General features: G+C 54.4%; 1 protein-coding gene across 1 annotated transcript in view; it reads left to right on the forward strand.

Moving 5' to 3' along the window:
* The window catches only part of IGDCC3 (immunoglobulin superfamily DCC subclass member 3), a 90,745-nt gene that overhangs the window by 34,986 nt on the left and 30,641 nt on the right, over nt 1-25,118 (forward strand). Inside the window, exons 3-5 of the mRNA XM_048076341.2 lie at nt 16,118-16,262; nt 18,840-18,970; nt 22,937-23,074. Coding sequence (XP_047932298.2) covers nt 16,118-16,262; nt 18,840-18,970; nt 22,937-23,074 — 414 coding nt within the window. The remainder of the gene's footprint in view (nt 1-16,117; nt 16,263-18,839; nt 18,971-22,936; nt 23,075-25,118) is intronic.

The following is a 25,118-nucleotide window of genomic DNA, read 5'->3' on the forward strand; positions in this document are numbered from 1 at the left end:
GGCGTACGGTAGGACAAAAGGCGAGCGGGGGCTGAATTTCAGGAGCGTGCGTTACGGCGTCGGGCTCTGTGCAGGGTTTGGGGGGGAGATGGGCAGCGCACAGCTGCTGGACGCTTTGTTGGGCTGAGCGTCCCGAATCCTCTCTGTCCCTACAGGGGCTGTGACTGTCCCTGTGCTCCGAAGCGAATGGGACAGCCAGAATCCCAGGTGTCCTTCCTCTGCCCGTGCAGATGGCTGGGGTACTGGCGTGCGTGCTGCCCGTCCTTGCCTGCCCCTTCTTTCCAGCCTTAGATATTATTATCTCCATCTCTGAAGATCTTTGTTAGGACGCCGTGTGCATTCCTGGTGCTCGTCCAAGGCTTGCCCTTTGAGTTGTCTGCGTCCTTGTCCCTTCCTACGCTGGGGTCCCTCGGTGCCGGGTGCCACAGGCAGGGCAGGCGAGAAGGCAGGGCTGGAGGCGCTCCCCTCTCCTTGGCACAGCGTCGGGATGCCACCAAGGAGCGAGTCCTGCCATCGGGAGGGTCTTGTCCCCTGGGAGACCCCACCTTCCCCGTGCACGAGGGTCCTTGGGACCAGTACGGGTGCGTGTATCGATGCTCACCCCCGTGATGTGAAGGGCTGGCAGCAGCCCGCTGTAATTTAGGGGTCTTCTGACCTTTGGCATGGGCTTGAAGGCTGCTTGGGACCTCCGCGAGGCAGCGGAGAGGGGACACATGTGGCTTTGTGGCTGCTGGTGGCAGCTGGAGATGGTCAAAAAGCTGACTTTGGGGGGGTAAGATTACTACTGCCCATAGTGGAGCTGGCTGGGGGGACTAAAACCATCCATTTAAGCAACTCCTGGGGTTTTTTTGGCCCAGTCCTCTTGCATGCACGCCCTTGTCCTGCAGGTCTCACGGGGAGAGCTGCCCCGTCCCCGGCAGCCTCCCGGCCCTGGCTCTTCCTTCTGCCCCTGCCAGGTTTCGGTGCTGCCGTGGTGCCGGTGACACGGTGACACCGTGGGGCCGCGGTTCTGGCACCGCCGCTCGGCTCTTTAGAGGAAATTTCCCACTAGCCATCTTACGGCCACCGGCCATTGTGCTCGGGATGTGAATAGGTCCCTTTCAACCTTGTTTTATTCATCATCAGCAAAGCATGAAATTACAGTGGAAATGCTAATAGATTTCCTAACAACTTGGTATATCTACGTGGGTGAAAGTTATTTGTTGACTAATTAGTAAGGTAATTGTTTTATGTTTTATGGAGGTCAGGTTGCTGTTTTAATGTAGGTGGTGCGCGCTCTTCGAAACAAGGCTGCTTTAACGAGGCAGCAGCGGTTTTTGCCATCCTAAAGGGCTGCGGGGCAATGTTATCTCCCCAGGAGCTTGTTCCCAGCTGTCTGCCGTGTGCCAAGCTGGGATCTGAGTCGTGATCCAGGCCAAGAGCAAGGGGCTTGGAGCTTCTCTTGGACCTACGGTCGGGCGTTTGCTTGTGGAGCCCGTAGCAGAATTCGGGGAGTATTGAAGCTGGAGCAGCGCTGGGCGTGCTGCCAGCTGGCTGTCTCGGCGCTGAGCTCTGCAAACTGGTCAGAAGTGGGGAGGAGAGGGGCTGGTGTCGCTCAGAGCCATGCCTGGGGAGCGTGAAGCTGCCGAGGATGGGTGAGAGATTTTGGAAACCCGACCGTCTCGATGACACGGACACCCACCCCGTGCTCCGCTTCCCCGCCTGCTTTTGGGTTTGGAGCCAGGGGGACGGAGCTGCTCCTGGGAGCAGGGACGAATCCTGCAGGGATGCTCAGCTTCCTCTGCCACCGTGGAAGGGGCAGGCTTCTGGGCTCCCAGAACTGCTCTTGAGCTTTGAGCCCGCTAATTAAAACCGTTCGTGGCATTAAAAAAAGCATTTTGCAGAGAGAAAGGAAACATCTCTCCTTCCTGGGGTTTGTGATTGACTGTAGGAGTAACTCGGCCTTGGGTTTCTGCGGCATCAAGTCTTTTCCCTGGCTTGATTTATGCGATTTTAAAAAAGTTTGCTGCTCTCCTGCTCCTCAGCAGCTTTCTGCCCCCTGGTTTATGAATTTGCTGTTGTTTCCCACCCTGGATTTAGATGTCCTAAAAGATACCGGCGGGTGGACGGAGGCAGTAGCGGGCTGGGGGGGAGGCTCCTCCCGGGTGATTAAGCCGTCTTGTATCGGATATTTTTTCCCTTCCGTGTTCCCCCTGTTCATACTCCTAATTAGGGCTTCCTGGTAATTATCTGCCTTGGCCAACGCTGCCCTTTCTCAGTCGACTCAGCCCCGGAGCTGTGATACGAGGCAGCGGTTTCGTGCCTCTCCTCGCTCATCCTGCATGGGGAGGGGGCCAGGATTAGGGATAGGGTTAGGGATAGGGTTAGGATTAGGGTTAGGGGTCGCTTCCTGGTGCTGCTCTGGGTTGGCAGCATCACAGGGAAGACTGCGAGAAAGATTTTTGCTTGCAGACAGCCTTTTCTGTGCTGATTCTTCCTTCCAGCTGGAAGTGCAGTGTGGAAATTACCCGTACCTGGTGGGTCTATTTGTTGTGCTGAGAACCTCATGGTTTTAGAGAAATTGCTGTCGTCTTCTGTCTCGGGGTGTCTACAGCCAGCTGCAGGCTGTGCTGGGACCTGCGGTCGCGCAGAGGGTTTTGTAGGATTTGTAGGGTTTTGTAGGGTTTATAGGGTTTTGTGCAGAGGGTTTGGGTTTTTTGACTCCACGCTTTAAAATCAAGCAGGAAACAGGTCGGCTGCCAGCAAATCCAACCTGGTACCGAGACCAGTGCTAAAAAGCACCACAAAATAGGACTCGGACCAGCTGCCAAACCCCACCTCGGCTGCCTTTACCCTTTCCCTGGAAGTGCTGTTGTTGGGGGGCTGTCAGGGAAGGGGGCCGTAAAAGTTTTATTGGCGAGACAGACAGACATTGCCAGCCTTGGCGTTCCTTGGGAAATAAGAGAAGAGACGGCAGATAACGCTTTGCTCCTTTATTAGATCGGGAAATCATCTATAAAACAGAAGTGGAGTTGAAAGCGAGCCCCCGTGTCTGTCATTACGGCCGAGCCAGCAGCAGCCAGCCCGGGCTGGAGCCCTCCACGAAGGGAGATCCCAAAAGGGCCAGAAGTGAGGTGAGAGCAGAGCCACCGGCCACGTCCCCATGACCCAGGAGGGTCAGGGGGAGCCAGGGACCCTGCTTGGGCAGCGAGGCCAATTCCAGCTCTTCTGTGCTGCCGGAGCAGGCAGTGCCGGCTGGAAGGTTGTTGTCCCGTTGTTGTCCTTCAAGCTTGGCCCCTTGCAGATCCTTGCATCAGTACGTCCGAGTGCTGGGACATCCAATATTCAGCCCTGACGGTCAAAAACTGGAGGAACTCAGCCCCGGGGGAAGCTACGTGCCCGGCGGGTGGCGGAGAGCTCGGGCGTGCTCGGGGGGCTGGTGGTGAGGCACCGAGGGACAGCAGCGAGCCGTAAAATGGCCCTAAAAGCAGCAAGTCTGAGCAAAGCGAGGCTGCTTAAACTCGTGTGGTGTGCCAGGGCTATCAGGCCCCTTCCGTGCTTCCATCAGGCGGCGTGGCAACCAGCAGGGAAGTTTTATCAGATATTAAAACCAGCTTTTGGATTTTCTCCTAAAGCAGAGTGCTAAATCAACCTCTTCACAGTAGTTTTTTTTTTTTTTTTCCTTTTTTACTTTCATGTGCTGTTTCCTGATCGGCCCTTCTACCTTTACTTCCATTTCTCTCTCTCATTTTCATCAATTGTATCTGTAACCGTTTTGTGTTTTACTGAGCATGAATGAACGGTGATGCCTTTTAGATGAGTGGTATTTTCATCTGAAGATGCTCGTTTAATAGACGCCCCTGCTCAGCTCTTATCCCAGTAGTGCTCGGCGTTTACCAACACATTACTTACGCCAGCTTCACTTTGGAGGCGAATTAATTGCGTGGAGAGGTTTTCTCCCCTTCTCCCACCCTAACACAAATTCTGCTCGTCTGCTGGTGGGGCGTTAGGGGCCTGCAGCGCGATTTGGGGGCGGTGTGAGCTGCGTAGGAGCTGCAGCATCGCTCCTGACGCCATCCACCCTCCTGATTGATCCGAAGTCATTAGGAAGGGTCCGGGTCTAGCCTGGGTGCTGGAATCAGGAGCTCAGCTCTTGGAGACAGTGGTGGATCCCCAAATACCTTGTTGAAAGGCATCGCTGCCGCCCTGGAGGTTCCCTGGGCTGTGCAACAGCGGCTGGACCTAGGGATGCTGAAACGTGCCTCAATTGCTAACGATTTGCTTGTTTGGCCCAAGGATTGTCATGAGGATTCCCTGGAGGTCTCCGATGGTCAAGTTAGCCCAAGGGAAGCGCTCGGCTGTCTCCTGGCACTGGTGAGAAGCAGGCCGCTGGTCACAGCGGTGACAAAGGCATGCGAAAAGCCAGCGAGGGAATCGTTTGCCTCCGTCGTGCCGGGGTGCAAGGCAGCGTGCGGGGGCCAGCTGCGGGTGGCAGCGCTGCCGTGGGGCTGCTTCGATCCTTCTGGGCTCTTCTTCGCCCACGTCTGAAGAAACCCTGCTGCCTCTGATCCCCCTGAAGCCCTCCGAAGCTGGCCATGGAGGGGAGAAATGGCCAAGTGTCGATTTTGCACGCTGCAGCCAGAGCTGACTCCCTCCAGAGACCTCTCACGTGCACCTTGTGGCACAGAAGCAGCATCGGGCACCGACCAACGCACCCAAATTTCCCCTGGATGGCACCCGGGGAGCTCGCAGAGGCACAGAGGAGGCTCTGCAAGGAGGCTCTGCCCTCTGTGGTGGCCTTGAAGCCCGCTGCGGTGTTCAGAGCAGGGGAGGAGGCGGGATCGTGCGTGCCCCCCGGGCTGGAGATGAGCTCTCCAATTCACGTTTCCGTGCCTGGGAAGGGTTGTGCAGCCTTCGTCCCCTGAGGCTTGTTCTCTTCTCGCTCCTTGTGCAGCAGCTGGCAAGGGAAGGGGCTGGACCTTGTGTCCTCGACGAGGCACTCTGCCAGCTCTTCGCTACACCAAGACAGATTTTTCCTCGTGATCCAGCTCCATTCAGTACCACAACACTTAAGAAAATCAGATATTCGGTAAGTGTTCCTCTGGGGTGATGACCCTGCCGAAATCAGCGGGGTGGCTCCTGGGGAGAGCTATTGCCCTGCGTGACTGCGGGCTGCGAGCCTGGCCCCGACCCCTGATATCAGCATCTTCATCCCCTGCTCGGTGTGTCCCCCATCCGTGGTAATTTCCTAGCGGATCGGCTCCAGTAAGGCATTAGAGGAACGTGAGTTAATTTTGAGAATGATGCATCAAAGAGGCGGTGTTCATCCAGGCTGTCCCTGCTGCTGCAGGCTGTGCATCCGTCCACCTCCGGGCAGCTCGTGCATCTCTCCATCGAGCCGGGAGCAGTGAAAAGGGCCGTGCCTGCAGCTCCCCTCATGCCCACCTCGTTTTGCAAACCATCAGGGGCATCTTGTGCCCTCCCCGGCCCCGCTGGATCCACGGCCGCAGCTCCGCGGCGCGCCGCAGCCCTTCCCACACCGGCTGAGCGGCTCACCAGCCAAATTTCTCGCGTGTCTGCCTTAATTTAGCTGCCTTAATGTGGGCATCTCGTCAGCTTGATTTCCCCCGTGGCTCTGCGAGTCAGCTGGGGCGCCGGGGCCTCCCATTAGCGGTCCTGCCCGGTGCCAGATGGCGGGTGATGGCTTGCGGAGGCTCCGGAGCTGACGTGCCCCATTGTGCGGTGACACAAAAGCGAGCCTGCCTGGATTTATTTCATTTTTTTCCCCCCTTCTGCTTTCATTTTCGTTCGGGGCCGTCACCGCCCCAGCTAATTCCTGCAGCTCTCTGTTTGTTTCGTGTCGCTGTGAGGCTGCTGCTGGGGTTTTCCACGAGGGTTCCTCCACGAGCATCTTGCTGCTTCTCAGCTTTCATCCCACACCCACCCGAAATCCCTTCTTGGACAATTTGGTCTGAAAACCAGGTTATTCGGGTGTCACAGTCACTCCCAGGAAGCTGTTCTGCGCTGCAAGGTTTTGTTAAGATGGACTTCGTCGCCGTCCCGGTGATTTCGGGTGTCCCGGCAGGTTTGCAGGTCTCTAGCAGCCTGTGCTGCAGTTACACATCTGCTCCTGTGTTTCCATCTCTCTTGTTAACAGCAGAGGCGCCTGCTTTGGGGTGCAAGTGTTTTTTCTGATGAAGATGCAAATTTGAAGAGGCAGAGGACCGATTGCCCAGGCACGGCGCAGGGAGGGCTCGGCTTCCCCGCGGGGGCTCCCGGAGGGTCGGGCTTAGAGGGGTTTGCCTCTGATTTCCCCAGCGTGCTGCAAACACCGGGGCAAAGCTAAAGTTCAGAGCCCAAAGCCAGTAAAAATGCCCCCCTGCAGCCCCACTGGTCAGGCGGTTTGACCTCTGCCTGCTCCCTAAAACCCACATCGTTTTTGCGATGCTGCCAGGCCTTGACTTCAGCATTGCCCCAGCCCATGGGGGGCTTCCACGCACACGTGCGCACCCCAAACCCTTAACAGACCTTAATTAAAACAAAGTCTCGTGATGACAGGGAGCTGAGGTGGCTAAATGTGGTCCAGTCTGGCATGCGGATGGGAATTGCTTGGCTACTTGCATGTCCAGCCCTTCCTCCCGCTGCCCCGTTGCCTTTCCTTTGGCAGGGGCTGTGGGTGCTGAGCCCTCCCCCAGGCTGGGTGCTGGGTGCTGGATTTCTCTTCAGGATCTCCTCCTGCCTGTTGTTCGTGGCACTGAATTTTGCTGCCCAGGGGGTGTTTTGTGGCCCACCCCCTCTTGCCATGCTCATGCTTCTTTGGGTGTTTGTGCTTCCCAAAACGCATCCGTGGGTTTGGTGACGGTCTGCTGACAGCGAGGAAGACTAAACGGTGAGATTTGCCGTTTCCAACTCCTCCTTGAGAGCTGCCATCGCTTTCTTCCTCTGCGTTACCATCCTCCACCCCCTTCTTGTCTTTAATTCCTGTCCCGTGTCCCCACTCGTGTCTGTCTTCGCGCTTCGGATGGAGTGAGTGGCTGCTTCGGGCGGACCCGGCGTTTCCACAAGGAGAAATACAATCCCTTGGCTTGCTGTCACCCCGGATGTCCGGAGGGACCCCTGCACGTTGTCCCCAGTGCCGTGCCACACGTGCCTGCGCGTGCACGCCCCAGGCCCGGCCATACACGTTCGTGCCGACAGCCCCACGCGGGTACGGGACCGGCGCTGGCACTTGTACAGAAACCCGATGCCCTTATCCCGAGAAAGAAATGAGGGCAAACATCAAAACCCCACCCGCCGTGCGGCGGGGCTGATGTGCCTCAGCTAGGAACTCTCCCTTTGAGGTGGTAACGGCCTGGCCAGCAGCCAGCAGCGGCAGCCGCCCGGACGGAAGAGGGGGGCTCCCTGAGATAAGTTATTTCCAGCCGGCGAGGCTCCTCGCGGCGAGTAAACAGAGGGGAAAAAAGGGACGAGCTCCGCCGACGCCGTCATGTGTCCCGCTTCCGTGGATTTGGCCTGTTTTCTGCAGGGCGGCCGTAATGCAGATCGGGTCCCCCTGGGCGGCTGCCAGGAGGATGGGAGGCTGCCGCTCTCGCCGGGGAGCGGGCAGGAATCGATAGACGTAACGCAGCCACGGGGATGAGATGACCGCCGTCGGCTTCGGCGCTGCTGGGAGGAAAAGCAAACCTTTGGGGGAAGCTGGATGTTCTCAGTTATCACGGCGGTTGAACCCTTTCTAAATCTTCCATCTTAGCACCTTCAATCCGGATCAGGCAGCACCATAACACAACGGCACTGCTCGCCACCGGGGACGGGAGCAGAACGTTTCGGATGATCACGTGCACGAGAGAAATTCGGTGGTGAAATGAGCAGAAAGGAGCCGAAAGCAGTGTTTTGTAAGCTTAACTCTGTGCCCGACTTCCTCTGCAGCTGCGCTTGGGTCCTTGGCCTCTCGTCTCCTCCCCACGCGGTGGATGCCGAATATTCCCCTGCGGCGGCGTGCGCAGCTCCTCTGCAGCAAGCGATGGAAATCCAGCCTGCGTGGCTCTTTTTCTCCCCTGAATTGCTTCTTCAGTCGACGTGTGCACCATTCCCACCTCCATTCCAGTCCTTAGGAAAGAAGGGGAACTTTGTCACGCCCGGCACCGCGCATGGATGTGCTGAAAGAAATAGTGTTCTGAGGGACTTAACGTGAATTTCCCTCGGACAGAGGAGCCGTTGTTCAGGTTACTCCCTTGCGAAGGAAGGGATCCTTCTTTCTGCTGCTCTCAGACTCGGCCTGGCCTGCAGGGGGGCTTTACCCTGTGCCCATGCAGCTCCTCTCCGTGCCCTGGCCCTGCGCTGCTCTCCGGGGTGCTGGGTGTCCTGGAGGTGCTGTGCCCGGGTGCAGCGGTGCCGTGCAGAAGGGCTGAGGGTCTCCATGCTGTGCAGGGTTTTTTTGCCACGTGCCACCGCAACGCCTCAGATTGCACAGAAAGACGCAGGGAAATCATTTTGGAGGCGCTCCCGGGACACCCAGCACCTCCTGCAGGCACTCATCCAGCCGCCGCTTGCTCCTGCGGTCTTCCCTGGTCAAAAAAACTCCCCCTGCGGCGGGGCCGACCCCGTGCTCGGCCGCTGCGGCAGCAGGAGGGGAAACGAAGAGCGAATTAACGGCGCTGGGGCCGCTCGCTGCCGGCCCGCTAAAAATGGCACCTTGCCCAAGCCTCCTATAAATCACCAGTTCCATTCGGAAAGGAGTTTTCTGCGGTAATTAATGAGCCAGTATAAAGACATTAAACGGAGACTGTGCGGTGATAGAAAGGCTTGTCATTCACTGAGCCATCTTCCCCCATGTGAATAACCACGAGGGAACAAAGGCCAAACTCCTTATAGACTGAAGTGCACTATCTCTGATAGCTGGGAATGAAGTAATTCTCTGAAAATAACAAAGGCGCGGTGAAATACATTAGTAAACTAATTACAAGAGAGCTGGTAAAAACAGATGCTGAAAATTTAAGGCTATTATTGGAGTGATTGCCAGCAGAAAAATGGGGGCCGACAACAAAAAAAAATTAAAAAAAAAATGCATCTCATTTAAAATTCATTAGCCTGTAAATCAGGACGGCTCCCTGTCTGCGAGCAGGGCTGATGGCATTTCCGTGGGCAGCGATGATGAAAAGCTTCCTGCCCTTCGCCTCTCCAAATTCCGCCGTCGCCTCCGGAGGTGCTGAAGCGCAGCGTGCGCGCCTTCCCAAACCCCAAAATCTGGGGTCCGCGGCGCCCCCCGCGCGCTCCGAGGTCTGAGCAGGGCTGTTCGAGGTGAGGTGCTGCAGCGGGGCAGGATGGTGCCTTGTGCTGTCCTGCCCTCGCTGTGCCGTGCTCGGGGGGCTCGCTGCCTCTCCGGGCTGAGGCAAAGCAGGATTGCTCGTCCCCGCTTGGTACCAGAAGCAGCTGGCTGCGAACAAAGCGGTCCGCGGCCAAAACCGGCTGCACTGGAGCCTCCTCTCGTACCATCTCCCGTCAACATTTGGGAGTGGGATGGGAAACATCATTATCGTGCGACAAATCAAAACGGTAACCATGTAATTTGTCTTAATTGTCTGTGTCGGAGTAGGAAAAACACGAGGCGCTCCGGATGGAAACCTGGCAGGAGCGAGCTGCCTGCTGGCAGCGCGCTGCGCCTCGCCTCACCGAGCCCAGCCAGCCTCCTGCGGGCTTGTGGCACGGCTTGCCCTTCGTCTTCTCGGGATTTCGGGGGTCTGCAGGGGCTCTCGAGTGAGATAACTTGTAGGTATTTTGCAAACGTGCTGCAGAGGAGAGCCTGGGAGGCGGCGAGGTCCTGAAGGAGACGATGCTCGGAGCGGGGTGAGTGCAACAGGAGGGAGCGGAGGCACCTTGTTGTGGTGCTGGAGGGCAGGCCAGCTCCCCATGGGGGAACCTCCCGCGATGCTGGGGTTTGCCCCGCTCCGAAATTCACCCTGCGGAAACCCAGCAGCCCTCCGTGGTTCGTGGCCACCGTCGCCCCTGGTGCCTGCCCGCGGTGCCGGTGACAGATAACCTCCGCCTGAACCGCGGGTTCGCGAGCCCCATATGCAGTCCGCCCGAGCAAATTAAGAGTTGTTTATGACATTTAATACTCCCCCTTCCCTCCAGCAGCAGGGCAGCAGGACCACGGGTTTGGCTTCACAAATGGTCGCCTCAGGACACACTAAATGCTGTCACGAGCCAGAGAGCAATTTCGTCTTGAAAAATTACTGCAATAGCGCTCCCTGATAAAGGTCTCTCCCAGCGCTGCAACCCTCCCTGCCAGAAACTTCTCCTCTCCCTGAAACCAATTTAAGAGCGCTAAAGGGGCTGTTTATTAGGCGATTCCCCTGCAAAACAAGAGGGTGCTGGAAGACAAATCGCCACCCCGTGCTGCTCGGTGTCGCAGGTAACGCGATGGGATGCTGACGGGGAGCGCTGCGTGTTCGAGGGAGCTCACACGGAGCATGGAGCTGCAGCTCAGGCATCCGAAGGATTTCCAGGTGCCACAGCGAAGTCCCTGCAGGGACACCCCATCGTCATCCTCCCCGCCTCGGCACTTTGCTCGGGCAGAGCAGCCAACTCCTCCCTTGTGGGCTGCTGCAAAAAGGCCAGCGCCTGGGCTGGGGATGGCTCGAGGTCATTTTGTGCGTTGTGCAAAAAATTCAGGAGCCACACTCGCAGATGTTTGCCTCCTGGTGGACTTGAGTCATGAAGCAGTAGGTTTTTTTTTTTTTTTCCCCCCCTGCAAAATATCTGTTGCACGTTGCCCCCCGTGGGCAGCTGCTGTGCCGCGCCGCGAGGCATTGGCTCGCTTGTCTCCCTTTCATCCCCGTCCCGGGGGCTTAGGGCAGGGGGAGAAAAGCAGGCCAGGTGGAAACTTGGTTCTTCAGCCAGAGGAGTCCGACTGATGCGGCATCAACCTCGTTTAAATGATTTCACTCAGCTTTGATGGAGGACGAGTGAGTGTGACAACAGCAGAGACCTGAGGATGCGAGATGCAGAAGTGCCGAGAGCCTGGACCGTCCGTGCGCCAGGGGGAGAAAGGGACAGCAGAAGAGGAATAAGCGTTTATTTGCAAACGTTGCAAACAAGAAGCCTGCACGTCTGACCCTCTTTCCATCTTCATCTGCCGGGCACGGGGCGAGATGGGGCTTCCCCCCTCTGTCTTCTCTCCACGTGGTGTAGGTGCTCCTGAATGAGCTGCGTTCCTCCGAAATCTCTGCCTCGCTTCAAACTCTCCCGAGCCTTGCAGCCTGGTTTCCTTTGAGATCTGAGGCCCAGCGAGGACAATAGAGATTTGGGATTTTCAGCCCTGTGATTAGTGGGCAGGGGCAGAGGGGATTTTTCCCTGTGCTGGGAGCTGTGCAGGCTGTTCTTTAACATTTCCCTCCCTTTCCAAAGCCGAGAGAGAAAGGCGATTTTTCTTCCCTTTAGATGTGAGCGAAGGCCCCCGCTCCTGCTACTCCCGGCGAATTAAATAGATAAATGGGCGGCGCTCTTGTTCACGCTTCACTATGCACAAAGCAACTTGCATGCAAAATCGGGCCGCTGGCAGTTCAGCAACAGCCCCGCACAATGGCACCATTCGACACGCGGGGCCGGCTCGCAGGCTCTGCAGCTGGAGCGGCCACCGGGCTGTTGTGACGCGGGCGTTTTTATTATTGTTATAAAAACGCATCTTAAAAAAAAAAAATTAGAAAGAGAAGATAAAGTGTTTTTTCTTAAAAACTCGGAGAAACATTCCTGTTTGAGAGCAGGGCACAGAGAGGGCAGGATGGGGTTTGTGATGTCTGTATTCCCCCCGTCTTTTCTGCCAGCTCTTTTTTTTTTCCAGGCAAATCCTCGATTTCCAGAGCGTGGAGAGGAGCACGTAAAGTGACCTCTGCCTGCTAAGCCTTCCCCTGCCAGCTTTCCTGAAAATGCTCCCCGGCAGGTCGCTGGCTCAGTGGTGTAGGTGCCCTGAGCTGGGAGGGGATTGAGACGTGATCCCCCTGCTCGCTTTGGGGCTGCCGTCTCGCCGGGAGCGCGCTGGGGAAGGAGCTGCAGTGCCAAGCAGGATGGGCATTTAATAAATCTCGTGGATCCAACCAAGGGCTGGTTCTGCTGGAGCTGGAGAGCCTGATGTGAGAACAGTTCAGGTCTGGGTTTAACTGGAAGAGTGGTTCCTTGCATTTTAAAAATAACCCTGACTTCTGCCAGCCCATGCAGAAATTCAATTTTTATTTGTAAGTTGGAGATTTTAGCATGAAAATCAGCAGCTTCGGGATAGAGCCACTCCTGGAAGGGGAAGGCTCTGCCCGTGGCTTGTTCTCTCTCCCTGGGCAAACCACGTGCCTCCCAGGATTCGTCTCCATCAGCTGTAACGGAGCTAACGAAGCCTGCCCTCCTCGGCAGGAGCATCTGGGAGCCCAGGTACTGCGGCCGTGTCCCCATTAAACTCTCTCGTTCCCCGCACTGTGTTAACCCAGAGGCATTTTAACCACGTGCTCCATTAGAAGAGGCCTGAATTTAACAGGCTGGAGGGAAAAATGCGGAGAAGGCGTCTTTGCTTGTGGGCTGTCTGGTGGCGAGGATGCTCAGCACCTCCCCGGCATCCTCCTGTATCGCAGCCAGCCTGGGCATCTGTTTCCCCACAAGTAATTTAAAAGCAGAAAGCAAAGTGCCTGCAGAACTCGCTGGGCTTCCCCAGTACTCTCCTAACACCGTGCTTGGCACCGAACCTTTTAAGTCTCCTTCCTACCCTTGTGCCTGCACTTGATAATAATGTTTGCGTTTTAATGATTCCAGCAGGCCTGGGATTTGCTTTGACATACCAAGTTAATGTTTTCTTTTTCTATATCAAATCTAGGTCAATCTCTGGCTTAGCACTAATGCTGTGCCGAGCGAGAAAGGATTGGCCACTAATGGTTTCAATTTAGTTTTTTTCGTGGAGTAAAGGAAATCTCATTCAATACCTGTTTTCATTTTTATTCCATTGGCCTTTCCACGGGATCCATTGGGCTGGGGAGAGTGTTTGCTCTTTGATTAGAGGAGACCCAGCAAAGCTATTTGCCAGAACGAATCTTCTCTGAATATGGATGAGGATGGATGAGAGCCGCTGCTCACCTGCGTGGTGCCGTGTCTGCAGGACGTGCCGTGAGGACTGCGTGCTGGTGAGGGTGAGGCAGTGGGACGCCCCCAGCATGGGCTTCTCTCTGGGGAAGAGAACCAACCGCCCAGCCCCATCCTAACCGAGGTCCTCCATGGTTCGAGACGGGAGAAGAGGTGAAGAGCAGCTCACCTGCCTCGCGCTGCAGACCTGCCCAGCTGGCATCTCTTCTGCGTCAACATCTTCAGGAGAAGGTGCACCCATGCGAGCGATGTGGGAGGGCTCTTATAACCATCCCCATCTGCTGCAAGCCTTCTCCTGTAGCGTTTGGTTTTTTTTCTCTCCCTGCTCTGTGCCAGTCTGGGTGTACCACAGCCAAAACCCAGCTGTGATGGCAGCAGAAGCACTGAGACACCGAGGCTCGGAGCTCCATCAGTACGGAGCAACGCGAGTGCGCGATTCAGGTCTGATCTCAGGGCTGGCTGACGCCTGGAGCTGGAAGAGGGCAGTTTAATGGAACAGGGTGACAGTCACCCCGTGTGAGGATGGTAAAGAGGAACCTGGGGCAGCACCAGTTCCTCCGTTGGCATGTGGATGCTGTGATGCTGGATGACCAGAGCGATAGGTAACGCAGGCAGGTGGATCAGAGGCTGCCTCCCTGCTTAGGAGCTCACGGGGGCGAGGGGCTATTGTGATTGCGTGTATTTATTTTTAAAATGATTCTGGCCATTAGCATAGAGATTAGATGCAGCTCCCTGGCTGCTGGCCAGCCCCACCGGGCCGGCGTGCAGCTCTGGGTGTCGGCTGAAACAAGAGCACCCGGGTGATAACAGGAGCCGCGGCGTTTTCCGCTGGAAGACGAGCGCCAAACGGGAGTGAGCACTCCCGGACGGGTTTGTTGCAGTCAGCTGCGGCGTGTGTAAAAATCTTATGGGGAACAGCAGAGATTGAGACCCTCCGAGCAATGCCCTGCACAGTGGCCGTGCTCACGCCGTGATTTATGTCCTGGCTGAGAGCAGCGTCCAGGTAATCGCTCGCCTTCAACTTTTGGTGCTGCTTTACAGGAGGTGCCACGAAAGCCTTTGTCTGTGCAACTGTAAATAAACTCGTAAAGCCGTGTTAAAAATAGCGTTTTGTAGCTCGGCGCATGAATATTTAATGCATCTTCTGCAAACCAGCTGGTCTTGGCAAGGGTCACAGTGTTTCCTAGGCGTTTAACATAAAACTGTGCTTCAAAGCCACATTATAGGGTCGTTGAAGAGTAATATTTTACTTAACATCCTCATAACTGAATTATTTATAACTGCCCATGTTTTATTCATGATAAATATTAATACTAGTGTCTTTAAGAGTAGAGGTTATCGCTGCAGTTTTACCTAGGAGAGGTGATATTATTGAAATAAAGGGACGCCAATGAATTCTGCAGCCGGCAGAGCAGCGTCTGTGCTGGGGCTGGGCTCATTCACACCTCCCTCTTCTTATCAGCCCTGTCAGCCACCGAAAAACCTCAGCGCTGAGCATCTGTACCTTTGAAAGGAATTTTCCTGCAGGCGTCTGAATCCCAGCTTTTTTTTTTTTTCCTTTGCCTTTCTTTATTAACGAGCTTTGTGCCGTTCTCGTTAATTCTCGGATTCGTTTCTTGGTGAGAGCCCATCAGCTTTGGGTGCAGGATGCTCGCCCTGACCTGGGCCTCCGAGGGGCAGCCTTGACATACGCTGCAGCTCCCTCGAGCCCCCCTTGCCGCAGGGACCCCCGGTGACCCCATTGCTTTCAGCAGCCCCCATCGCTTCGGCGAGGGGATTGCCTGGTTTGGGGGCTGCCGGGGGAGACACCCCAGCTGCCTTTGGGCTCGAGCCCGCGTGGCTGGGTGCTCTGGGCCACGAACAGTCCCATTTCCAGGCTGAATGTGTATAAACGGGGTAAATTGCCATTGCTCTGCCCCTTACCGGAGGGAGCACTGCGTTACCTTTCATCCTGGGAAAGTCAGATAGGTTTGGGCTTGGTCTTTTCACCTTGTGCTGCTGCGTGCACCCCTGGCAGCCCGGCTGGAGCGTGGCACAGGGGGCTGCCAACCCAAGAATCCCGACGTGGGGCTGGGGGCACGTTCTTAGACCTGTAAACCCTTCCCAACCCCACGGCCGTGCCGTGGCTTCGCTGCGCGTTGTGCCGTCAGCTTAACAAACCCGCGGCGAGCGGGCTGAGAGCGACGGGTCGGGGAGCAGCGCGGGTTAATGCAACACATATTTAATGTATGATTGCTAATGGCCACCTCCCATCTGCCCGAGCCCGACTGGAGTTTGCAGCTGAATGGTTCAGCTGCCCTGACACACACGCAGCTTGTTCCGTAGCCGAGGTACATTCATTACGCCTGACGCGTGTAAAAGGGGACGAGGCTTTCTCGCTGGGGAGAGGCATTATCGGGCTGGGCTGGCGGAGCAGGGGGCTCTCTTGGAGTTTATTTTATATGATAATGTGAGAGATCTTCCTGTGGATGCGGCGCCATAAATGAATCACGAGCTAAATAACCACTGGGATGTTTATTAGCCTCGAATATGTTTATTGCCGAGTCAACAGGCAGCACCTTCCAATTAATTAATAGTAATAATTACTGTATTATTTATGGAGCTCTAACAGCGTGCCAGAGCCTTTCTGCGCGATGCTTACAGCTGTGGCTGTGCTGAAACGGGCTGCTCCGTGTTCACCCTGCGTGGGCACGCCGGGGTTTGTCCTTCACTGGCGGGTGGCCCCAGCCCCAACAGCCGCGGTGGGCTGAGCTGCTGAGCTCTGAAGCCCGCTCTTGGTGCTGGTGGAAGCCTGGTGCTCTGCGACACGGAGATGTGACCATTACTTCCATTTTGCTGGAAGGCAGGACGTGCAGTGAGCCCAGCAGAGACGGGGATCAAGTGCAAACAGCCTGGTCTTCTGCCAGGGTGGGTGCCTGACAACCCCGTTTGCCAGCTCTGCCAAAGTTCCTAGGTCCTGTGAAGTTGCTGGCGATGGATCTCCTTTCGCAAGTGACCATTTTTGTCTCTTTGTGTCTTTCAGCGATGTCCGACTTCCACATCCACCCGCAGAACGCGGTGGTGGAGGAAGGGGGCGTTGCGAGGTTCCAGTGCCAGATCCACGGCCTGCCCGAGCCCGTCATCCTCTGGCACAAGAACCGCATGCCGGTCAACACGGACAACGAAAGGTAGGACATGTCCGAACCACGTGCTGCTGTCCTTTCCCCAGGGGGAGGCAGGAGAGCAGGCCTGCTTTTACCCTCATGGGTCTCCTATGACATGACTGACCTGGGCTAAGACTCTTGGCCAGCATTTCTGCCATGGAGGACTCTTTAGATTAATGTTATGGGTTGTGAGAGCTCCTTCTGGCCAAGGGCCATGCAGAAAGACTGCATTTCCCAGGAGAGCTAGATAAACCCTATTAGATGATTTTGGAAGGGGCAGAGGCTTTCATTGACCTTCCCCAAGAGGAGGCAGCCCTCTTCCAGTTTGATTTTCCAGCCTGGAGAGCCCACACAGCAGTCCTAGGAGAGCCTGGAGCAACTCTGGCATCCTTCATCCCTCTGTGACTCCATTTTGAGCACGTCTATCCGCACCAGAACCATGACATGGTCTTGCAAGCGGCTCCCAAAACTGAACTATACCACGACCACCAGACCTTCCTTCCCGGGTGGGTTCCCTTAGCGGGTGGCAGCAGGGAGGCTCCGCGGAGCGCGTCCCGCAGCACCTCGGGGCTGCTGTTTCCCTCCTGCAGAGAAGCCCCAGCCGCCCCCCTTCCGCAGCCGAGGCCTTGGGGCGGCACGTCCTCGCTTCCTGCGTTTGACAGCCTGCTCCCTCCGCATCGGAAACCTCCCTGGCCACGGTTTGATCATCCGAGCAGGGTACAGGTGGCAGGAAGCCCGTGCTCCACGCCGGCAGCCTCCGGCGGTCCCAGCTGCAGCTCGGGGGCTGCACAAAAGCAATGGCAGGAGACCAGGTCGCAGCGCACCTCCATCGCCCGTTGGCGTCCGTGCGTTGGGAATAGGCGAGACCAGGAAGCCGTAAATATTTTCCTGAAAGCCCCTATTCTTGAAACAGGGCTTGGTGGGGTTCTTCGGAGGCAGGAGAAAACGTGAGGCTTGGAACAATGCCTGACCTTTTCAGCATTACGGTGAACTTACAGTAAAAAGGCCCAAGAGGCCCAACCTCGCGGTGCAAAACTGCAACTGTCAGGTTTCGTTTTTCATTGTGTTTTTCGTCTGAGCTTTTTTTAGCCCAGCACAAGGTTGCTTCGTCAAACTCAATCTCCTCCGAAGGCTCCTCAGTCACACGAGTGCTAAACCGGGGACGTGGCAGAGCAGGGCGGCTGGTGCGAGGTGGTATCGGCAGGAGTAAAGGGTGCAGAATCGGGCCTGGCACCTTGCGTGCATCCTGATGGATGTTGCAGGATGGGCGAAGTCCTCCTGAAGTCCCCCATGCATTATTGCCACTTGCTGCTTGAGCCCAAGGTCACTGGTGTGGGGATGGACAGATGTGGCACGGATCAGTGTGACCACGACTTCTTTTCTCCAAGACCAAGGAGGAAGAGCCAGATAACCCCGAGCTGTGCCCATCCCACTGCTTCGCCTCTGGGGCCAGGAGCTCGCCCAAGCCCTGGAGGACACGGTCTAGGAGCAGCTTTCCAGGTTTTCAGTGTCCTGATTTTGAACAGGCTTTTTGTAGGAGTAAAGTTGCAGGGGAAGGATTTCATTGTTAGCTCAGTGGATTAATCTCTGACACCAGCGGGCCTGGGTGATGAGGGTTGCATCTCCAACTGAATTGGATTTCTGCATTAATCACGCCCGGTGCATTTCTGCGTATGAAGTGTGTATAAATTTGTATGCCGAGCCTTGCACTTGGAGGCTCTGAAGGCAGCATAATAGCTTTGGAATTGAATCTTCTAATGCTGTGGGCAGATTGTTAACAAAAATGAAGGCTTCTTGTGGTATAATTCATCCAAAACAACGGGCGTTTTAAAGTCCCGGAGAGATTGCAATCAACTTGGGGACGTGTAAGACTGATTGCTTTCACGCTGCCACCGACACCGAGCCGCGCGTTTGGCACCCGGCGCAGGGAGCAGGTTATAGGCACTTAACCATATGCTGATCCGGAGCAAGGTATTCTTCATCTTCCAGACGGAAATGGATTATTAACTCATCACGGTGTAATGACACAGCACCGAGCAATTTAAACACGCAGTTGCCAAGCAACCCGTAATGTATGTACACGTATAGATGTCTGTGCGTGTGCATGCGTGCTCTAAGTGCGTCTGGTTTGTATATACAAAATATTTATATTTATGTATGCCCACACAATATTTATTTTAAAGACGCTTTTCCGTGCATTCGAGGTTTTGATGTTGCACGGATTTGAGTCCTGTGTCAGACCTGGAGCACACGCTTCCCCCGTGCTTGTCCATAGACTGTCGTGTCAGCTGCCTTCACACGAAAATGCACTTCCAAAGCTTTTCCACGAGTTAAATAAGAAACTTCTACTTTGTAGCCTTCTATCGAAAGCCATCCTTTCCCAAGGATGCATCAGAAGATGAAAAAAGGAACGCAACCTCTGCAAAAGAAGAGCAGAGGCTCAAATATCGAAAAAGCAAACGACTGAAAAGCAAACGTGCTCAGCCTGCTGGGGTCCGCATCATGCGGGTGGTAGCTGCTTTTCAGCTGCTTTTTTATCACCCTGCTTTCCCATCATGTCCCGCCTTGCAAGTCTTCATTTCTGCTTTTCTCTTCCCGCAGGTACACGCTGCTTCCCAAGGGGGTTCTCCAGATCACGGGGCTGAGGGCAGAGGACAGCGGGATTTTTCACTGCGTCGCTACCAATATTGCTAATGTGAAGTTCAGCCGGGAGGCCAGGCTCACTGTGTCAGGTCAGTACTGGTCCTGACTGTCTTTCCCTCTTCCTGCTGCTGTTCCGGACCAGGACAGTTTAGCTTTGGGCTAATAACACCGAGAAAAGTTCCTCTGTCCAGCAATAGCACATTCCTTGTTCTGTATTGTTATTAGTTCTGCCAGATCGGGCCATTTGATAGCAGAGAAATCTGTCTCTTTGCCTCTAAATTAGTGCCAGTTTCTGGGGAGAGGGAGGACGGTGTGAACATGAGTTACAGCAGCTTTGCATTAAATAAATTCTTTAGGAAATGCGGAAGATGCATCATCTCCTTATGAGACCTGCCCACTCTGGAAGTAGTTGCAGCACACAGGGTGATCAATTATTTATCTAATAGGGGAGTTATGTTCTGTAGGCTGTGAGCATTACACTGCAACCAAGGTGGGCTCGCCTTTCTTTGGAAGATGAGAAGGAGAAACCCTGAGCACCCCAGGCTGGATTTGGGCTCGGTTCCCCATCCATATTTGAAGTTATTGGCAGAAAACTGGCTTTCACCTCTGAAAGCTCCAGCTGAAGAAATGGCAGTACTTTTCGGTGCCTCTCCAGAAACAGGTCCAAAGCCACATACCTGCTGGTCTTTTGTGTGCTGTGCAAGCAAACCAAAGCATTTCACAGCCACACTTTGTTCGTGGACAAGTTAGATGTGTTGGTGACAGCATGCACGGACCCTTTACATGCAGCAAAGGGTCTTCCCCCCGAGCTGTGATCCTTCTGGCCTTTGGTGGCATGTAATTGCTGGTGACTGGAAGCTTGCTAGTGTACACCTGTGTGTCGGAGGCTCACACCTGTACCGAGTGCCAGGCTGGCCTCTGCCGACTGGAAAAAAGCAGCACGTGTGAAACGGGGGAAGCCGAGGAAAGAGCGATGCTGTGTACGTCGCCTGGTGGGGAAAGCAAGCAGGTTAGCTGGTTCTGAAAGAGCTGGGAGCTTCTGGTGCCTGCTAGCTAGCTGTTTTCTTGATCTACGTGAACAGTAGCCACGTGGGGGGGGGAATGTACAGTGAGTTACCGACGTGTTGAAGTTCTTTGTGTCAGTTTTCTGGTCTGAGTTATTGTTTCTCACAGGGCAGAAAGTGCTAGTTGTTGTCAGCTGACCACATCCCTCATCCCAAAGGGATGTTTTCCAGGTTTCCTGTCTGTGCAGTGCTTGTGGTTTTTCTCTTCCTTAAGGCAGGCGGATGTTGAATACGGGCACAGTGTGTAAGTGTGTAAGCGTGAAGGGCTCGGACCGTGCTTCAGTTACTGCATGTGAGCAGAGCTGCAGGAACCACACGTCTGCACACTCGCAGCCTGTTGAAAGCACGTTACCCTCTTCAGAGGAGGGTCCCCTGGCTGGGACAGCAACTTCAGCTGTTGTTTGACCTGCAGAAACCCTCCCTGGGGTTTCCCTGGGGTGGGAGAGGAGGAGGAGGCTGGCTGCTGCAGGGGAGGAAGGAGCCTGCTCGCAGCACTTCCCTTCTTCTCTCAGCACAGATCTGTCTTCCAGCCCTACTGATTGATTATTTTCAAGTGCCTGCTTAGCGGAGCTGCTCCCAGGGGGCCGCCTGCCTCTCTGCACTGACACCTTTTCAGCACGAGCCGCGTCTCTCTCTGCTGCCGTCCTTTTGATCAAGATCTAACAGCCCGTGCCAGCGACGCTCCCATCCCTGCTAGAGTGCCTGTCGCTCCTGACGGTGCCGGGGACCTCCCCACCCTCGCCAGTATTGCTGCTGGCAGAGCCCCTGGGGACTGCCTGCATCATTAGAGGCTTTTTCCCTTTCAAAATAAATCCCCCCCAGCTTGCCCTAACCCCCGTCATGCTCCTCCAGCAGCACTTGCCTACTGAGAGCCCCTCGTTGTGTCACTCCTCCCTTCCTGATGCTGCACCAAAGAGTGTCCTGGTAGGAGAAGGAAACCTCCCTGATGGTCAGGGGGCAGCCGCATCCCTCCTGGGTCACCGTCCCTTCTGGGGACCTGCGGGAGCTGCCACTGCCACCAGCATCAGGCTCGGCAGCGGTGGAAGTGCCGGTCCCAGAGATGGGCAAGGTTTGCTCAAAGTCAGGGAGCTGATCCCACACCCAGGAACCCGCCTGCATATTGAGGACATGGAGCGTAAATCAAAGAGTATGATTTTTGTTGTTGTTGTTGGCAAAATAGAGGGTTTTATAAATTTTGCTCTGGTCTCAGCTCCCGTCTGCTGATATTCTTGGGTGACCTTGGACATTTCATTTCATTTTTCAGTGTTTTGAAATATTGAAATCAGTATATAATACGATGATAATATCGTATTATTCTAAGCGTGGACATTTACCATTGTGATTTAGAACAATAAATTTACATGGCTTTTAGAGGCACTCCGAGGTACCGAGGGGGGAGGTATTGTTTTCAGATCCCTTGGGGTTAAGCAGCCGGTCACATGAATTTATTGTGCATTCTGGTTCTCATCAAAAAATCTGCATTTTATGGCTTGCGGTGAAATGCGTTCAGCGAGAAAGTCAGCTCTTAAGTCACACCGACACGGTGATTTTTCTTGGATTTTGCCCATTTAGACGCAGCCTCGGAGTGGCTTTGTCGCTCCCCGAGCAGCCCCCGGAGGGATGGTTAACCAGCGAGCCGCTCCGATCCGTGCCGTGCGATCCCCCTGCTGCCACCCTCGTTTCAGCCCCTGAGGTGCTGCGAGAGGGTGATGTTAAAAAGCATGGGAAGAGCCCTCGCAGGTCGTTTTTGGGGCATCGATTCGCTTTAACAAGCTTTTGGGAACGTCCGTGTCCTGGAGGCGGTGCGGGGTGGACCTTACAGCAAAGCCCCGCCGGTGGCAGGGCTCTGCTCCAGCCTCCCCCGTGCCCCAGTCTTGCTCGGGGGAGAAGAGCAGCCCAAGTATTCCTCTCTGCAGGTGCACGGAGCATTTTTTGCCAGCAGCGGCTGTCAGATTGTTTAAATTCCTTAAACACTGCTTGACCTCGGCATTTCTGGCGTGCAACCCAGATCTCATCAGCAAGGGAGAGCATAAAGGGAGAAGGCTAATGCAGAGGTTGTCGTTGTTCCTGTTTGCTGATGGAGAACTGAGAATATCTCCTTTTCCTCCTCTTCTGCTCCCCAAAAATGGGAGTGGAGGCCAAAGGCAGCTTTGGCCCAGGGGTAAGGCGCTTTCTGGTGGCCCAGGAGATGCAGGTTCAGCTGTGCTGTACCTGACACGGGATGATAGTTTGGCCCTTGCAGTCTCCTTTTGTCCGGTGAAATGTGGTTGTCTAGTTTCCAGTGTCCTTTTGCCAGAGCTTTATTTTAATATTGGTCGGTGCATCATCTTGTGTGATGGGTTTCAATCTCGGCTGCTGCCTGTTTATGCTACCGTAGTGCAAATAAAAAATTTCCGGAGTTTTCTCTCAAAAAGATCCCAAGTGGGAGTCAGAGACTGCCACCTCCACTTCCTTCTGTGCCCCTGGACAGGGGTTTTGGAGCAAATGACACCAGCAGCAACAAAGGATGCTTGCACGGAGGTAGATTTATGCGTTGTGGACCACACAGATTAATTAACAAACCGAGATGCTGAAAGGTGAAGCAGCTCTTTCATTTATTTGCGTAATGTCTGAATAAGTCTGTATAAGCTGTCCTGTAGCTTGTGTCCTCCCTGTAGATCACATCCAACCTGCAAATCTGCTCACTGCAGCTCGCAGCAAGGTTCCTCCTCTGTGCTGCCCATACGTGGGTGGTAAGAGCTGTGCCTATGGCTGGGTGTGCCGAATTTCCCCAGAAATAGCAGTGCACACTTAAAACACATGCAGACAATGCAGCTGCCTCCCGAATACTGTGCTCCCTTCGTTTCACGTGCATCTCAGATTTATTGGGGATTACACCAAACACATCATCGTTACCTAGAGGATGAACGAAGCCCTCTGTGGTTCCACTAAACAGGAGGAGGAGATGAGAGGCCCCAAGGATGCCTTTTAACAGTGATGCTGTCCTTGCAGGCTCCCACTCCACTGTTTACAAGGACCCCATGATTCTTGTCGGACCGGAGAACCTCACGCTGACGGTGCACCAGACCGCGGTGCTGGAGTGCATCGCGACCGGCAATCCCCGGCCCATCGTCTCCTGGAGCCGCCTAGGTAAGCCCCGGGGCCGACCGGGATTTCTTCCCCTCCTCTGTGTAGGAAACAGGTGATGCCAGGGACTATATCACAAGTGATTCACCCTTTCCATTCCTACGGGGATTATTTGCAGGCTTGAAGTGCTTTTTTTTTTAATCTTCTTGTCTGCACTCTGTTTTTTTCTCCCTGCCAAGATCCTGTGTTTAGCGGTTAGAGAAGTGGGCTGGTTAAACCCGTAGATGTTTCCTGAAAGGTGATAATTTTAGCGTTCCCTGAGTGACAGCGTCTTCTTCAGCTGCATCAAAAACATCACCACTGTTGGCCCAGAGAAGCAGAAGCGTACACAAACATGTCTTCCGTGTGAAACAGACTTGAAAGAAACTTGCTGTCTGTTCAGAGAGCTGTAAAAAATCGTAGGGGGCAGAGAGAGCTTAAGGTGGCGTGTCTGAAGCTCTGAAAACACAGATGCTCACCACTGGGGTCAGTGATGGTTTTTAATCAGCATGAAAACCAGAGCCAGTGTCTGATGGCATCACGCAAGCAAAGTGCAGTGTTTCTCCCAGTCCGAAAGCGAGGGCTCTTTTAGGCTTTTACTGTGATAGTAGCTCAGAAAATACTTTGTGCGGAGCAACACTTCCACCGCTCAACAGAAATCTGCGCCGAGCAAAGAGCTGATGGCTTTTCATTTATCTTCTGGAGCTCGTAACCGTGCGAGCATGCTGTGGGGTTGGGGTCAGTTAGCATTTCCCAAGCCCTCGTGCTCTGTGGGGTCACGTTGTTTTCTGAAGCTAATCTCCCCGAGTCACCCGAGGTGCCTGTGAAGCACGAGCGGAGATAATCCTGCCCATAAAGCAGTGCTGGGTGCAGGGCTTTGCCCCCGTGGCTCTCCGAGGGCCGTGCTGGTGGGGTCTGGCCTGGCTCATGGGACAGTGACTTCCCACTCAGAGCCGTCTGCGAGGGGACAAGGACACGTATCCGGCAGCAGTCGCACCGTTTCTCTGTGCTTCCCCTCCAGCTTGCTTCCTCTGGTGGCTTATAAAATCAGCTTGTGTCTGCTAACTTCTTATTTTTCCTCCAGAGCCATAACCATCAGATTGATGCTGTTTTAAAAATTCCCCAGATAAGCTTTATCACTGTTTTGGTTCTCTTGGACACAAGGCAGCTCTACGTTAGAGCTCAACTATAATAAACTACGTTATAATTGCCTTAATTATAAGTGCTTATTACCTTCTTCAAAACACTTGTCTCTAAAGAGCAGTGCAGTAATGAAGATGTAATAGCTTCGTGCTATGTTTGCCTGGATGGTGTGAGCTCAGCATTGCCTTCCACCAAAAATAAATACCCTCCCCACATGGCCTTGCAGCAAAGCAGCAGATTTAGAGCTCCTAAGTGGCAAAGGGACCCCATTATTTTCCCTCCCCTTCAGTGTGAATGTTTCCTGTCCAAAGAATCAAAGATCTTGTTTCTTATTGCACCAATGTTGACAGCAATGGGGCTTACAGGCTCTCTGGTGACTTCGTGGGCCTGTCATCTCTTTGTAGAGGTTTCAGAAGCACTTTGATGTCTTCGTGTCTCTGTCATCTGGAGGTGGGAGAGGGGTTACGCTGGACAGGGAGGTTCTTCGAGCATCTGTCCTCTACAGGTGGCTTCCTCCCCTATGAGGGTCTCCTTCCTCAGGTTCTTCTGGCAGACCTGGTTCAGCTTAAACAACCGATTAACGACATACCTTGGAAGAAAAACCTTCATCTACTCCAAGAAATAATAAAATCCATGGCCATGATGTCTTAAAGAGATGCAGCTGGTTTAGCAATAATTTAAATGTAAAGCTCACTTCTATGTGAACATCTCTCTTGCTTGGTTGAGGGAAAGAGCCACGGTGTTGCCATTACACCAGGTCTGTGCACAGGGCTTGTTGCTGTTCTGGAGTTTCTCTTTGAACCCCTTTGCTCACAGTTTTGACGTTGTGGCATTTTTCTGTCAGAAAGGAGCAAAGAACAATTTTGCTTTTACAGCTTTCAGTTGCAAGGGAAGCAACATTTGCACTTTTTGCTTTGGCTTCGCG

The sequence above is a fragment of the Anser cygnoides genome, chromosome 11 (genome assembly GCF_040182565.1).
Source record: "Anser cygnoides isolate HZ-2024a breed goose chromosome 11, Taihu_goose_T2T_genome, whole genome shotgun sequence".
NCBI classification, from domain to species: domain Eukaryota; kingdom Metazoa; phylum Chordata; class Aves; order Anseriformes; family Anatidae; genus Anser; species Anser cygnoides.